At 41.0% G+C, this 16,122-nt stretch overlaps 1 protein-coding gene across 3 annotated transcripts in view; it reads left to right on the forward strand.

Annotated features, from left to right (window-relative positions):
• The first annotated feature begins 1,402 nt into the window (after nucleotides 1–1,402).
• The window catches only part of trappc8 (trafficking protein particle complex subunit 8), a 32,671-nt gene continuing 17,951 nt past the window's right edge, over nucleotides 1,403–16,122 (forward strand). For all 3 annotated transcript variants that reach the window (XM_068319578.1, XM_068319579.1, XM_068319580.1), the window contains exons 1-11: nucleotides 1,403–1,942; nucleotides 3,024–3,233; nucleotides 6,464–6,553; nucleotides 6,888–7,062; nucleotides 7,141–7,294; nucleotides 7,588–7,666; nucleotides 10,469–10,701; nucleotides 11,677–11,792; nucleotides 11,875–12,025; nucleotides 14,949–15,049; nucleotides 15,259–15,364. In XM_068319578.1, coding sequence (XP_068175679.1) covers nucleotides 1,786–1,942; nucleotides 3,024–3,233; nucleotides 6,464–6,553; nucleotides 6,888–7,062; nucleotides 7,141–7,294; nucleotides 7,588–7,666; nucleotides 10,469–10,701; nucleotides 11,677–11,792; nucleotides 11,875–12,025; nucleotides 14,949–15,049; nucleotides 15,259–15,364 — 1,572 coding nt within the window. In that variant the 5' untranslated portion in view covers nucleotides 1,403–1,785. The remainder of the gene's footprint in view (nucleotides 1,943–3,023; nucleotides 3,234–6,463; nucleotides 6,554–6,887; nucleotides 7,063–7,140; nucleotides 7,295–7,587; nucleotides 7,667–10,468; nucleotides 10,702–11,676; nucleotides 11,793–11,874; nucleotides 12,026–14,948; nucleotides 15,050–15,258; nucleotides 15,365–16,122) is intronic.

Genomic DNA, 16,122 nt, shown 5'->3' on the forward strand with positions numbered 1-16,122 from the left:
ACTCGGCTGCAAACCAGACCAGTGAGCGCTGTAGGTCACAGGCTGATGACGCGAACAGGACCACATCATCTGCAAAAAGCAGCGATGCAATCCCCAGGCCACCAAACTGTAAAGCCTCCTCACCGCGACTATGCCTCAATATGTCCATGAAAATAAATAACCCATCAAGAATATACAAATAGAAAGGCATAAATAGGCATGGGAATAAAAAGGCATAAATAAACAGGCCTAGTTAGGCATGGTTAGACTGAAATGTCTATAGTGTTTGCATTGTTTTTGATGTATTATGTGTGTCATCCCTCAGATCTTGTGTGGACTCTCTTCTTCTTCATCTCCCCCAGAGAGGAGTTGAGCAGTTTAATGGCTCGGGGGATGAAGGAGTCAAGTCTGTTGGTCCTGCATGTTGGGAAGCGCAGCCTCTAGCTGCTCAGGCTTCTCAGGCTTCTCTGGTTGTTGGTAATGGTGTGCAGAGGATGTCTGACATTGTCTTATGTAGAGAACTCTTCTTCTTTTCCTTTTGGCTTTTCCCTTCAGGGGTCGCCACTGCCAATCAGTTGCCTCCATCTAACCCTGTCTTCTGCATCCTCTTCTCTCACACCAACTACCTTCATGTCCTCTTTCACTACATCCATAAACCTCCTCTTTGGTCTTCCTCTAGGCCTCCTGCCTGGCAGTTTAAAACTCAGCATCCTTCTACCAACATATTCACTATCTCTCCTCTGGACATGTCCAAACCATCTCAGTCTGGCCTCTCTGACTTTATCCCCAAAACCTCTAACATGTGCTGTCCCTCTGATGTACTCATTCCTGATCCTATCCTTCCTGGTCACTCCCAGAGAGAACCTCAGCATCTTCATCTCTGCTACCTCCAGGTCTGTCTCCTGTCTTTTCCTCAGTGACACTGTCTGTAGACCAAACAACATCGCTGGTGTCACGACAGTTTTGTACACCTTTCCTTTCCGTCTTATGTAGAGACATTGTCTTTATATAGAGACATATGAAATGCACCAAAAAACGGCCAAAATAGTTCACGGCTGTAAGGGTTAAATGGTGAATAAACTACACTGTAGGTTACTATGTTTGTAAACATTTTCATCTGATTATGATGAAGTCAGTGCCTCACCACTATGTCACTGGTAACAAAACAAAACTGCAATTTCCTCCGGGATTATCTATCTATCTATCTATCTATCTATCTATCTATCTATCTATCTATCTATCTATCTATCTATCTATCTATCTATCTATCTATCTATCTGTCTATCTGTCTATCTGTCTGTCTGTCTGTCTGTCTCTGTCTGTCTGTCTGTCTGTCTGTCTGTCTGTCTAAAACATAGGGAATTTACCAAAATAAGTTTTGTTTGTAAAGATTTTTAGCTATGAGTAGAATATCAGTCTATTTTTTTTTTCTTTTAAGTATTTTTTTTTTCTTTTGTGATTAATCTCCAGGGAGCCGCAGGGCAGGCGATACAGAGCCGCATGCGGCTCCTGGACTAGACTGACAGTGGCTTCCGTTTTCTGTGAATCTGGATGTGGTTCTTCCTCCAGACCAGATGGTGGCGGTAGTTACCAAATAGATGAATCACAACCGCCAGAAAAACAGAGAGAGAGAGAGAGAGAGAAAGAGAGAGAAGTCACCTGACCTTCCTGATTTCCAAACAGGAAGTGGTTTTGCTGATTCAACATGGCTGCCGTCTGCGCCGAGACGATGAATATTTAGGCAATGAGAAATCTCAAATTGAAGGACAGTTGACTCGGTTAAGTGTGTTAGCTGTTTTCTCGGCCATGGCGCAGTGTGCCCAGTCTGTGCAGGAGTTCGTTCAGGATTCCTTTGTACCGATGGTTGGCGTCTTATGTAGTGAAGAAGCAGAGAGAGTGACTCGCAAGAACAACCTGAGTTTTACGGAGCTGCTGAGGCCTTTCTGCAGACTAATGTCCGAAGGTAAGGGCATCCGTAGGATAACCACCGCCAATATCGCCTGTCGTACTCAAAGATGTCGCAGGTCGAGTAAATTAGCGCCGGTACACGGAAGAGTTTATAGTTGACATTTGCTCCACTTTATCAGACGGCTAGCAACCCGGATTAAGATTAAGACGCTTTGACGGGCAGTGAGATGAGATTACGGAGTGAAACCTGCGTGGGCCGAGTGTCACCCGAACACCCAGTTTCAGGAACATGTTCAGGGTGGCTGTCGACCAGTAGGCCGCTGGTCCGGTGAGTCCAGGAGACCAAACCACACGCAGTTGGCTTGTAAATATGCTAACTGGGTACGGTTTGCAAGAGTCTGAGAACCAATGCTTGCGTTGAACCGACAGCCTTTCACAAACAAACCACTGTTGCTCGTAAACTGGAGAGCTCTGTGGATGTGACCGTAGATTCAAGCCGTCCTATTTATGACATGTAAACCAGATCATAGTATTGGTAGACATTTAATGTTAGGTGCAGAGTTGGTCCCATGGGCTGTCCGCTCTGGTCCCCCAGGCCCAGGAGCGACATAATAGGCATGTTGAGAGGTAGCATTATTGGTCCCTGTGACTTTTGGTCGTTTGAGTTTCTCTTTAGATTATTCTTCTGCTTGATGAGGAACTAATGACCTAAAAATACCAAGAGTGGACTGATGAAAATTCCGTTTTGGATGGGAAAAAGTACATTTCCTAGAAAAAAAACCATAGCACCCAGAAGACAAACTTCCGCACACAGTTCAGTTTTGATCTCATGATCTCACCAAATCTTTCCAGTGACCAGATCTTTGCCTCCTTAACCACTGAAGCTGCACTTCGCTTTGCCTGTTAGTACCTATACGATGCTACAATACTCTCACATGGTAACCATGTGGGAGTATTGTAGTGGGGTTAAGTAGCAAAAACATTGTGCCTTTGAAGGCAAGAGATTGCTGGGGACCTGCAGTTTCATGGATGTCTGCAGGATTAGCATCAATCTATTACAAAAGTCTAGTCCGATACCATGTATTCAGAAAGCAGAGGTCTAGGTAACTCAGTAAAATGTTGTTGTTCTTGTATAGGTCACATACGGGACCCCAACAACCAGGTGCAGGTCGTGAAAAACCTGCGCATCTGCATCAATAATGTTGTGACCAGCCTCAGTACACCACCAGCAGCCCTGAGCTCAGCAAAGTCCAGACTGCTCAATGAAGTGGTGCTATCCTGTCAGCCTCAAGAGGGCGCTGTGACCAACATGATCATCGCAGGAAATTATGAACTCAACTTCAGTGGTAAGGTGGTTCCCACAGAAGCCTTTCATAATCAACAGATTTTGTGTGTGTATGTGTGTGTGTATACACCAGCATTGATTCTCCCTTGCACTGAACTACATCAAACAAAATTCACAAGATCAATTCTTCTATTATTTTCTTGCACTTTAATTTTTGAAGATAGTGCTCACTATGAATAACATCAAATGCCAGTGCCAACTTTAACCTGATATGCTTGCATTTTTTAATTTGCATAAGACTGCTTTGATGACCAGGGTTGTACGGGGGCATGACCCCATCAAATTATTTAGATTTTGCTGATTTGCGATCGAGCGACAAACTATTTCTTATTATTTACGGCAGGGGTGTCAAAGTCAAATACACGGAGGGCCAAAAAAACAAATTCACTACAAGCCGAGGGTTCAATTTTTATTAAAACATATTCAAATGAACATAGCCTATTAAACGAACAGCTAACAGTGTATATTATTTAATGATTAAATAAATAAAGCAATATTTTCTTATGGCTCTATCAGTAACTTCAAGGGGAAACCTTTTCAACAGGCAGACAGCAGAAAAGTAAATGTCTTTTGAAAACAAAATATGTTCCTTAATATCAAGATAAATGCATGAATGAAATTTAATGCATTATAAACTGAAAATAGGTTATTGTTCATGTGTTACTGCTTGAACAATAATAATGTTGTACATGCACAATAATAAGGCATTATTGTGCAAAAAAATAAATAAATATATTGTGCTGCTCTATGATCCTACCAATCACTGCTTGCAAATAGTAAAATTTTAAAAATCAAATCAGTTGTATCCGTTCTTGTGGCTCTTATTTGTAGAAACAAATGTAAAAATGTAACTGAATTTAAAACAGAAAATATGTTACTGCTGTGTGATGCTTCCTTGTCTGAGGCTGTCCCTGATATTTGATGGTGTTTTATCTTTCGTACAACTTCATCAATGTTCGGGGTCAGGCTCTGACCTGAGGAAACCCTCAGGATTGAGTGAAGGTGTTGATCAGTCAGACGGCTCCTATGTGATGTTTCGTTCAGCTTCATCAGAGAGAAATATTCTTCACACACGTATGTGCGATAGAGAGCATCCAAGCTGGATGCAATTGTGTCGTGGATAAAACTTTCAAACTTAGCAAAAGACACACAGATTTACCTTTTACCTCTTTGAACATACACTCTGACCCCCACCTGGCTTGAAACCCTCTGCTCTCAGCCTCCACCTTCCTATTAGCCAATTTGAGGAGGGGAGTAGCTAAATTCAACCTCCGCCCTGACTGATGATAAATAATGAAACCAAAGCCCGCTTGTTGGACTGCATGACTTTCGCTACCATTGCATTGTGGGGAATGTAGTTTTGTTGCGTGCAGCGGGCCGATGTGGTCTGCGGGCCGGTTCTAATAGTAATTAAAAAGGACCATGAATAATTCGTCATGGGCCAGATCTCGCCGCGTTCCTTGACTTAGACATATCTGATTTCCGGTAATTAAACGTTTATGACCCTCCCCATACTGATATTAAACCACCTTACCTTTTCCCACACTCTTATTGATTGTTTAAAGCACTTTTGTGTCTCACGGAAGTCCTAGACTCACGGAACCCACTTCCAGATGCTGTCAGCCAATTGAATGCGCGTACGTTATCACGTGACTGCCTACCAAAAATCCGAAATGAGGTGAAGTCTGAGCGTTGATGCGCGAATGCGCAGGGGCGCACTGTAGTTATAAAACCATGGCAGTGGGCAATGCATGACAATCATAATCATGTTAACATTACTAACAGTACTTATAAACGTAACGCAACATCATCAATGATGACAATGTTGACACGGTCTCTATCTGGCCTATCTGTCACTCTCTCTCTGTCTCTCTCTCTCTCTGATACTGTTCTTATCTTCCTTTGATTTCTTTTCCACCCAACCGGTCAAGGCGGATGGCCGCCCAAAAGAGTCTGGTCCTGCCCGGAGTTTCTTCCTCATCGAGGGAGTTTTTCCCCGCCACTGTCGCTTATGCTTGCTCTGGAGGGTTCCGTTTGGTTTCTCTGTCTGTTAAAGCACTTTGAAATGTCTGCTGCCATGATTGAGCGCTATATTAATAAAACTTGATTGATTGATTGATTGATTGATCAATGTATTAGTCAGTTTTGTCTACGTGATTAAACTACCAGGGTGAGGGTAATCATCTTTGTTCTCTTTCTCTGTGCGTCTCTGTCTATCTCTCTTATTGTTTCCTCCCCGTAAACTATTATTCTGTCTCTAAAATATACAGTACTGCATGAAAGTATGTAACCATTTTAATAATTAGTTTTTTGGTGTTAAAATAATTTTCTTCATCGTCACCATATTTTTAACAAATATCAGGGTTATGCTATCTCAACTTATGTACTTGTGTAGAGGAAATTGTTTACGTAGCAAAAAACCACATGAAACATGGAATTATGTTATCTGCAAAACGAAGTGAACTCACAGCCACACTGACAAAATCAAGTAGGTAACAGATTTAAGCGAAACTTGAGACAGCCTTAGGAAAGGGGCGGGACAAAACTGATTGGAAAAGCGAGGAAGGAACCCAAAACACTGCAGTGCCAACGAGAGCAAAGAAGATACCAAGACCATTACATGAAAAGTAGTGACACCTCCATATGATTCCAGCTGCAGCCACTGGAAAGACAAATCAATTACAAATTGAGGTCATTCAACATGACCACAACGCTGAACAAAAGTGGACACCCATCAAAACTATCACCAGAAACACACAAAACCAAGAAGGGATCAACCCACATATCTGCTTTCAAAACAGAACAATGTGTAACCTGTCAAATTTGCCAAAGAGCACTTGGACAAACCGTAGGCATTCTGGAGCTCTGTCCTCTGGACAGATAAGTCCAAAATAGAATTACTAGGTCACAATAAATACACATTTTTTTGTAGAGAAATGAACAGTGCATACCAAGAAAAAAACAGGAAATGATTATGGAAATGTGAAGTTCTAGGGCTGCTATTTTCTTCGGAACTAATTTAGCTGGGTTTACTTTCAAGCTGTTATTGATTGATTGATTGATTTGCCTAAAGCAATGACAATATCTGGAGGGTTCACAAATTTCATGCGGTACTGCATATGCTTAAACTGCAAAGTCAGAAACTGAACGCACTAGGTTTTAAATTTAGACCGGTAAACAAGAAGAAACAGTCAGCGGTTGATTGGTGTCTCTTTATGTCTGTTTTTGCAGCGACCACGCCTTGGTTTGAGACCTACAGGGAGAACTTCCTGCAGTCCATGCCTCCCTCCGACCATGAATTTCTGAACCACTATCTTGCTTGTATCCTTCCAAAAAAATTGAGTTGCTTGCAAGCACTGGTTTGAACATTTCTAAGCAAGTTTGAGCGGGGTCTTGGTTCACTGCTGTCGCAGATCTGAATTTGTTTGTTCTATGCACTTACAATGCTGACAAAGAAAGCATCAATGTCTAAAATCCTAAATGAAGGCATTGATTAAGGCTATATTATTATTGTTATTGTTATTATTATTGTTGTTATTGTTGTAGTTGTTGTTAATAATAATAATACCCCTTTTAATAGTTCTCATTTCAATGTATTTATCATTCTGTGGTGGCTCCACATGGTCCGTAGTGTTGTCCTTGACATCGCGGTCAGGTCTACTGGTCGTGTCTTCCACTGAGGCGGTCCCTGTGGAGCAGTTCCTCAAGCTTTCTCAAGAGCAGCATAGGATTCAGCACAGTGGAGACTATACAAACCCCAAGTGGTTTATCCCCAATACACTCAAGTACTACGTCTTACTGCATGACATGAGTGAAGGAGATGAACAGAGGTACTTGACTGCCAGCACGCTTACAGTTATACCACAGAACTATATATTATATCTAGGCCTCTTTTGCTTCCTGTCCAGGGCCAATGGGGTGTATGAGGACATGAAACAGAGATATGGGTCTCAGGGCTGCTATCTGTTGAAGATAAACACTCGTACTTTCCCAGCTGAAGATGATGAACAGATTCCAGACCCATGGAGTCAGTACCTGAATAGGAATAATCTGCATAGTCAAGTAAGAATTGCAGACTCCTGCAGGACACTCAATCAGTATTTGACAGATTTAGAGTGATACCCTTGCTATAAATTCAATTTGATGTAACATTAATATCCATTCTGTTTATCATTTTCAATAGCTGTAAATACCAAAATATTGTCTTAACATTTTTAGAGACTGAATAAATTTCCAGATTATTATCAATGTGGCAATGGCGGGCCCACAATCAGTCAGAGGACTAGTCTGCTACATACACGCTATGTCAATATCCTGGTGTTATCACGGTGTTAACATGATGAACCTTATTGCAGGACATACTTGAAGATTTGTCTCCAACTGTGAACAGTATCAGTGCAGCTGGAGAGGACTGCCATCAGTATACGGAGAAAGGTAACTCAGTTCAACTGCTCTGTAATACTCTGTATTACTGGCCCTACATAGAAAACCAACAATCATCTCTTAAGGCAACCATTTTAAGATACAGTGGTACCTCTACCTATGAAATTAATTGGTTCCGGAAAGAAATTACGGAAGTAGAGACGCGTTTTCCATGCAAATGCCCTAATCCGTTCCAAGCCCCCAAAAATGCCGACATAAATGTTTTATAAAGCATACAAATGCATCAAAACATGTAACAAATGCATGTTACGATTAGATTATTACACAATAAATGAGAGTTGTGCATAACGTAAAAAACAAATAATAGAGTAAAGAACAATGACGGTTATTTACCTTTTAACTGCTGTCCTCATTGTTTTATGCCCTCTTTGGTTTATGCGCTCCTATCTCACGATGCTGAACAACAGAGGGAATTCCAGTCGTCCTTTTGAACTTCTCCAACCACCCACACAATGCCTAAAACTCCTTAAACTTCCCTTTGTTTTAATAACGTGGTGACTGTACAGTAGATACCCTACGGCCATATTCTTTGGCTAGATCAACCAAACGCATCCCTTTCTCATGCTTTTCTATGATCTCTTGCTTTGTTTGTATGGACAAAAAACTCTCTTCTTCGTCTTTTCTTTTCCTCTTTACTCCGTCACTTTCTCGGGGTCCATAGCGAATACGTTATTATATTTGTGCAAAACTATCAGACTACCTCACGGGTCGAGTGCCGAATGCCCAAGATGCTGCATAAACACCATCTAGGTCCACACAGTGTGTCCTAAACAATTTTTTAACTAGTTTTTAATGTCAGGCTGCTAATTTACTGTCAAATGTGACGCTGTTTTACTCCTAGAACTGACTTTAACGTCGGTGTCTCACCGACGTTAATCTCAGAGCACGTCCCTGCAGACAGAATACACAAGCCTGAATGCGCCCCTCCGCTCGCTGCCCGCCCAGAGCTATCAACTACATTTGTAAATCAATTGCAGCACACCAGACACCTCTGTCTAGCAGTAACTCAGCTCTTGATATTTCAGAAAAGACTAGAAGTTCAGCTTTGAGGGTCTTTCATTCACCTTTATAGATAGATAGATACTTTAATGATCCCAAGGGAAATTCAGGACAAATGCTAGTTTCTCCGTGTGTTTCCACAGACTAATAGAATGGACCGTCACTAGATTCCAGATGACAGCACAATGGCATTTTTAAGACCAATTAAGATTAAAGTGGGTTATTTCCGACGCCAAATAGTTAGGAAATACTGAGATCAGCCAGTCAAACTTTATCGATAGAATTGTTGAAAGTTCCTTATGTTTTGCTACGTAATCACCGGTGCTCCTACAGTCTGCTCTACCGTCTGAGAGCAGCTAAGTCAGAGCGACGCCCGGTGACGCCCCTTGACTACCGTTGTTAGGGGGCGTAGGCCCGAGTGCCTCGTGAGGGTGCTCCTCTGGTGGCGGAGTATGGCATGAATGGCGGCCAGACTGCTGGGTTTTTTTCAGCGATCATGTTTTTAACCAATATTAATATGAATATTAATCCATATATAAGACGCACCGAATTATAAGGCGCACTACGCGTTTATGAGAAAATTTTAGACTTTTAGGTGCACCTTATAGTGTGGAAAATACGGTAATAGGTACTAGCCAATGGAAGAGCAGCTATGAGAGTGTTGCGTTCAGGAACCTTTGGGAGATTCGATTATCAGCCAATACTGTGTTTTTACATTACGTAAGTCAAAATTTCTTTCGTAAGTAGAGGCAATATTTTCTTGCTGAGAAATTTCGTAAGTAGAAAATTTCGTAAGTAGAGACATTCGCAAGTAGAGGTATCACTGTATACTGTCAGCAGTCAGATTAAATAATTGCAGTTTTACCTTGAGCATATATGCATATCTATATGCATATATAAACAATGATAAAGTATGAAAAAAACTGCAAAAGTCACAACAACACACAAGCTATGTCTTTACTCCATGAACAAGAACGAGATTCCATCTCAGGTGATATTGTATCCAACTGCCAACTAGCAGTGAGCTGAAGCATGGCTTTTATCTTGGATTTTGCGACAGCTCATATTTCAAAGAACTTGTATGTATGAATAGTTTGTATCTTGAGGTAGTATTGTAACAGTAATTATCTCTTTCCTCTGGCATCTTTGAAGGTGTGAACTATTTTAGTCTATTGTTGCTGTTGGTATGTTGGATGTAAGCTAAGGATCTCTGAAACTTGAAATAGGGCTAAATTTTAATAGGTTGGAGCAACTCAAAAGTCGAAGGTCTTATAGGGTTTTCAGGTATGTAGTGGTTCATACTTACCAAAGTGGCTTTAAGAAAGAAGTGAACTCAAGACAAACGCAGTGGCACCCAAACGGGATACTAAAAATGTTTCTTTCTGGATATCCAAGTGTTATCAGTGGACATGGGTAATACAGATCCCACAGAAGAGAGGCACAAGAAAAATAGACATCACAGTTTACAGTGACCCAACTAAGAAAATGAAGTTGTAGTTCTGAGGGCTCTAAATAGAGATATGAATAATCCAATACAATATGAAGATCAGAGTCTAATAGATCAGTTTCTGTAGCTGAAATTGCTGAAGAAGTCAGTTGTGGTTCTGATTCAAATGTGTCTGAATACAGATTGCATCAGTTTCTTAATTTAACTTAACTTCACTTTCTTAATTTCCCTTCGGGGATCAAACCAGTATATAAAATTAAAAAAAAAAAAAAATCAGTTTGCACATTGTATCACCTCTCCACTGCCACTTCACACTCCAAAATATTTGTCTCTTTGTTTCTCATCAGATGATGTATCAAACAACGTGGAAAGCCATCCTCTCCAGCTGAACCCTGGGAGCCTGCCCCCTTTCACTGATGACATGAAGAAAGATTCAGATAATCTGGCAGGAGGAGCAGGAAGCCACGGAGCATGTTTGACTTTGAACGACCACGACCACATCAGACAGTTTATCCAGGAGTTCACCTTCAGAGGTCTGCTGCCACACATAGAGAAGAACATCAGACAGCTCAATGATCAGGTACAACATCCAGCCTTGCTCGTGTATGGATTTAAACAGATAGTGCATCTGTGAAATAAACACCCATGTCCAAGTCCATGTGCAACTTAATCCAGATTTGCAGCAACAGTTGATGGAGTCTATTTTCAGTTATATGGAAATCCTTTTATTCATTTTTCTGTTATGCTACTTACTAAATAATTGACTCCCCCGGGTGAATATGTAACTTGCTGGGTAGACGTAAAGATAAATGCTTCAGAAAATTAAAATGCATTTGGGAGCTATGCAGCGATATTGAAGGCTCTTTAATATCTTATCACTGCCGCCCCTCTTATAGGGGCGGCAGTGGCTCAGTGGTAAAGCGGGCGGTAGAGCAGGTCGTCCTATGATTCAAGATCGGCGGTTCGATTCCCGCTCCCGCCCCCCCCAAAATATACCCGGAGGTGAGCTGACAGTGGGAGGTGTCAGCTCATCTCCGGAGCACTGCCGAGGCACCCTTGAGCAAGGTGCCGTCCCCTTTACAAAAAAATTGCTCATTTGAGGCGCACCAAGAAGGAGCTGCCTGCCACTCTACCTCCCCTGCATGCCCACAGGCCCCCTTGTGTGTGTGTGTGTGATACAGGGGCCTGTACTCACATGTATGCATGCGTTTGTAATCAGTAGCTAGAGTGTGCTGTCTTAATTTCCCTTCGGGGATCAAACCAGTATATAAAATTAAATTAAAAATTAAAATCAGCCAAGATTCTCTATTAAGCTCTTCATGCATTACAGGGTATTATGTTTTTTAAAATATATTGATTATTTTATGCATGTATAATGTACCCTGTAATCGCTTTTATTGCTTCTGTGCAAATTCATTAATTCCTTCACGTTTTTGAGGTTCTTCTTCCACTTTGCCAAACCTGGATACACAGGTGGTCAGGATTTAAATACAGACACACAGACACTCAACAAGTGCTGCATCTACTCAGATACATGGTCTGACTCTGTTCACAGTTGGTCTCCAGGAAAGGTCTGAGCCGGTCTCTGTTCACTGCCACTAAGAAGTGGTTTGGTGGAGGGAAAGTTCCAGAGAAGAGCATCAGTGAGCCAAAGAGCACCTGTGGCCTCCTGTAAGATCTGTAACCTCATATGAGAATTTTACTCACCACAGCATGACCATTGTCAGCCATTTAATCTCACCTGTGATTGTAGGTATCCCCCAGAAGCCCCTGAGCTGCAGATCAGGAAGATGGCTGACCTGTGCTTCCTGGTGCAGCATTACGAGTTGGCATACAGCTGTTACCACACTGCCAAGAAAGACTTCCTGTCAGACCAGGCCATGTTATATGCTGCAGGGGCACTGGTGAGAAGACACACACCTCTCTATGTCTCCTCCTTAAGACCATGTGTTTCTGGTATTCATTCCTAACTTTTAGCTGTTTTAGCAACATATTTTGATTTTCAGCCAGCTTTGGTTTGTCTAGTTTGCTCGTACTCAGATCCTGCTGTTCATTTTTTAAACTGAATAGACATGCCAGCTCTGGGCAGTTACTCAGACTGCAGATAGTCCTTCTTCATTCTTGCGTCCAATAAAATGGGCAGAAAGGTATTCAAATCAGACGCAGATAGTCTGTCTTTCTGGTTGTGGTATATAAAGGGGTGTTACGCTAAAGTCAGACTTGAAATGGGTACTCCCATGGCTTGAGTACCCATTTGGTACCGTTATTGTCCCCAGAAAACATGCTGCTACAGTGTGATGATTGCATCTATGGAGAATGATGGTCAACAGACACAGCTCCATTCCTTGTTTTCCCATACAGTAGTACCTCAACATAAGAGCTGCTCAATATACGAGTTATTTGAAATATGAGCCCTCTATATTTTTGTTCGACATACGAGATCTGAGATATGAGTCGGGCTTCAGGACACCACTGACAGTAGGCGGATGGACACAACATGAGCTGAGACCGGATCTCAGTCTCGTTCGTGGAGTAAAGGCGTAACTTGTGTGTCCTCGTGACTTTTTGCATTTCTTTTCATACTTTATCATTGTTTACGTAACTTATATGTAATTGATTGTACACAGATAAAGAATTCATGTATATTAGTTGATAAAGAGTAATGGAAATTTTGTTTGACTTAGGAGCTCAGTCACAGAAAAGATGAAACTTCTATCTCGACATACTTGCTTAAACCGAAGCTGAAAAAACTCAAATGAATAACTGTTCACATGTGAACAGTGATTGTGTGCAACATCCAGTCCTCTACTAATTTTTTTTCACACACAACATTTTATTCTTTATTTACCTGAAGTCTAGCAGGTAATACTATTCATTAAGGCGCACCACGAAGGAGCTGCCCGCCACTCTACTTCCCCCACACTCCATGCACCTTAAGTGTGTGTGTGTGTGTGTGTGTGTGTGTGTGTGTGTGTGTGTGTGTTAGAGCCTGTATACACTATATATATATGCATGTCTAAGAACTAACAGTGTAAAAGAGTGTGCAACTAATTTAGTATATATATCTCCTCACCTATATACTTGAATAAGCTCATTTGAAAACCTCACACTGTCACGTTTTAACTCCACCCAGTACCTGTCAATTACGGCGCCCAACCAATCACGATCCATCTGCCAGAAGGAATCACATGAACAATATGGCATAAGACAGTGGTCCCTAACCCCCAGGCCGCGGACCGGTACTGGGCCGTGGGTCAGTTAGTGCCGGGCTGCACAGAAAGAAAAAATAATTTACATCCGTTTTATTTATTTCGGAATATTATGTATTTGTGTTTGTCGGGCCAGCTCAGGCCCGACACACACAAAGAATTTACTCTCGAAAATTAATTTTCTCTTCAGGAGATAACGAGATCTCGGGAGTCAAGCTGGCACTCAAACTCAAAACTCAGCTAAACTCTCCCTAATTTTTATAGTCAAGCTCTGCTGTGTGTATGTAGTGGTAACATCAAGGTCGAATAGTCCTTACGACTCTACTGTCAACTTCTCTAACACATTTATGTCTGCTGTGTGTGTTTATTATTTTAACATTCAAACATTTAAACGTGCACATTCCACCACAGGGGAAAACCTATAAAGAAGTGAAGAAAATGATAGGTGTTCAGCTAAAAGGATATCAAATGCTTTAAAATGGCAACCAAAACCAGAAAGACGAGAAATAAAAAGAAAAACGACTATTTATTTATTTTATCAGAGAAGATCTAAGGTGGTCTGTACTGTAACCATCAAATGACATCTATGTGAAGCCAAACTACCAGCAACAAGCCCCAGCAAAGTCCCATTGTTAAAAAACAGACGTCTGCTGAAGCGGTTACAATTTGCCAAAGAGCACATTGACTGGCCTGAAAAGAAATAGCGCAGTATTTTGTTGACTGATGAAAATCACATTATTTTTGGGGTCTAAAGTGAAGACGGTGAAGCATAATGGTGCAAGCATCATGATGTGGGGATGTTTCTCATACTATTGTATTTGTCCTATTTATTGCATACCAGGGATCATGGATTACTTTTGAGAACATTGGAATTTCCGGAAGTAGTTGGCTGAAATGAAAAATGCTGTTCATGAGGCAAAACCAAGAATGCAGAGGAAATGTGCATCTTAGTACAACTGTCCTGGGCTGGAATGTCTGTTGACTGGTGTCTGAAGTTGGTCGACTCCATGCACCACAGATGTGAAGCAGTTATCAGAAACCCTGGTTATGCAACTAATTATTAGTTTGTGATTCTCAGGAAAGTTAAATCCTCAAGCATTTCTTAGTTTATACGGTAGCTTTTTGAGTCTGTAGATCAAGATGATCAACGCTATTTTTTTTAACGTTGTTTCTTGACTTTCTGTAAAATATGGAATTCAAAGACTTTTTCCACTTTTCTTGCTTTAATATGGAATGTGAAGTGTTCCTAATGCATGTGTGCATTAAAAAGTATTTGAAGAATTCTGACGTTTACTTACATTTTTAGACAGACTGCTATTATTATATATTATTATATATAACTGTACATTTCTTTTAATTGCCTGTACTTTGTGATGAGTGTGAGAAAGAAAAGTATTCAACCTAAGCACCAAATGCTTTAAATGTATAGAAGTGTCTGGATGTGCCCACAATCTTGAGCTCATTGCAGTCCCAGTGAGACTATAACAATAGAAGTTGATTTGGCAGTGCTGTTACCACTTACCACTTTTTTCACGTGGTGAAAGTTACGTATGTCACTATAACTTGTTTCTTGTAATAATCAATTTATTTTTTGTGACCCTTTCCCTGTTCTCTTCAGGAAATGGCTGCAGTGTCAGCTTTTTTGCAGGCAGGAGCTCCCAGACCCTATCCAGCACATTACATGGAAACTGCAATACAGAAGTACAAAGACGAGTGCAAGTATGACTTTACTACAAAATGTTCCTGTCTGCTGTTGTAATTTAAATCAGCTTATTGCTTTACTTCCACATCACTTTAAGGTGGAATAAAGTGAATATTTCTTTTCGCACACGAAAGAAAGAATTTCAAACAGATCAGTATGACTACTTTTTCATTCATTTGGCTCATCATGTTATTTCTTTGCCTTAATGCTGACATGTCTTCTAAAGAACCATGGTGTTGGCTGAGCGCTGCGCTTTACTCAGTGCTGAGATACTGAAGAGTCAGGGCAAATATTCAGAGGCTGCGACACTCCTCATCAAGATGACCAGTGAGGTGAGGAACCAAAAATCCTTTTCAGTCTTGGTTGACTCTTCATATGCATCATGACAACGTACACTTCAATAGTTCTCATAGTCGTCAATTAATAAGGCAGGAATCATATTTATAACAACAAATATCACAAGTGAACACTTGTGTAAACTATATTTACATTATTTTATTTGTCTTCATTACTAGTTATGCCTTATTTCAATTCAATTCAGTTTTGTTTGTACAGCACCAAATCATAAAAATTAATCTATGCACTTTCCAGGTAGAGCATATAGAATTCATTTGTTACTTCCTGCCATTGAGGTATTTGCCCTACCTCTGAGGGAGATCCTTTTCTTATGCTATCCTTCTCCAGCCACAGATGCAGCTTTGAAATGTGACATTCACATTTTACAGCAGCAGGAGAAGACAGACACTGTAACAAAGCGTTGAAAAAAAAGTGTAAAAACAAGAATTTGAAATAAATAGAAAAATAAGAATCAATCAACCATTATTTATATAGCGCTTAATCACGTTAGCAGACATTTCAAAAGGCTTTAACAGACAGAAACCCAACATGACCCTCCAGAACAAGCATAAGCGACAGCAGCGGGGAAAAATTCAGTCAATGAGGAAGACACACCAGGGAGGACCCAGAATCTGGAGGGTGGTCATCTGCCTTGACCGGTTGGGTGGGAAAGGAAATACAATGGGTATGGGGACATCACAAGGAAAAAAGAGTGACAGAGAGAGAGAGTGGGAAATAGTCCAGATAGAATCTG

Source organism: Antennarius striatus, chromosome 7, assembly GCF_040054535.1.
Source record: "Antennarius striatus isolate MH-2024 chromosome 7, ASM4005453v1, whole genome shotgun sequence".
Taxonomy (NCBI): Eukaryota; Metazoa; Chordata; class Actinopteri; order Lophiiformes; family Antennariidae; genus Antennarius; species Antennarius striatus.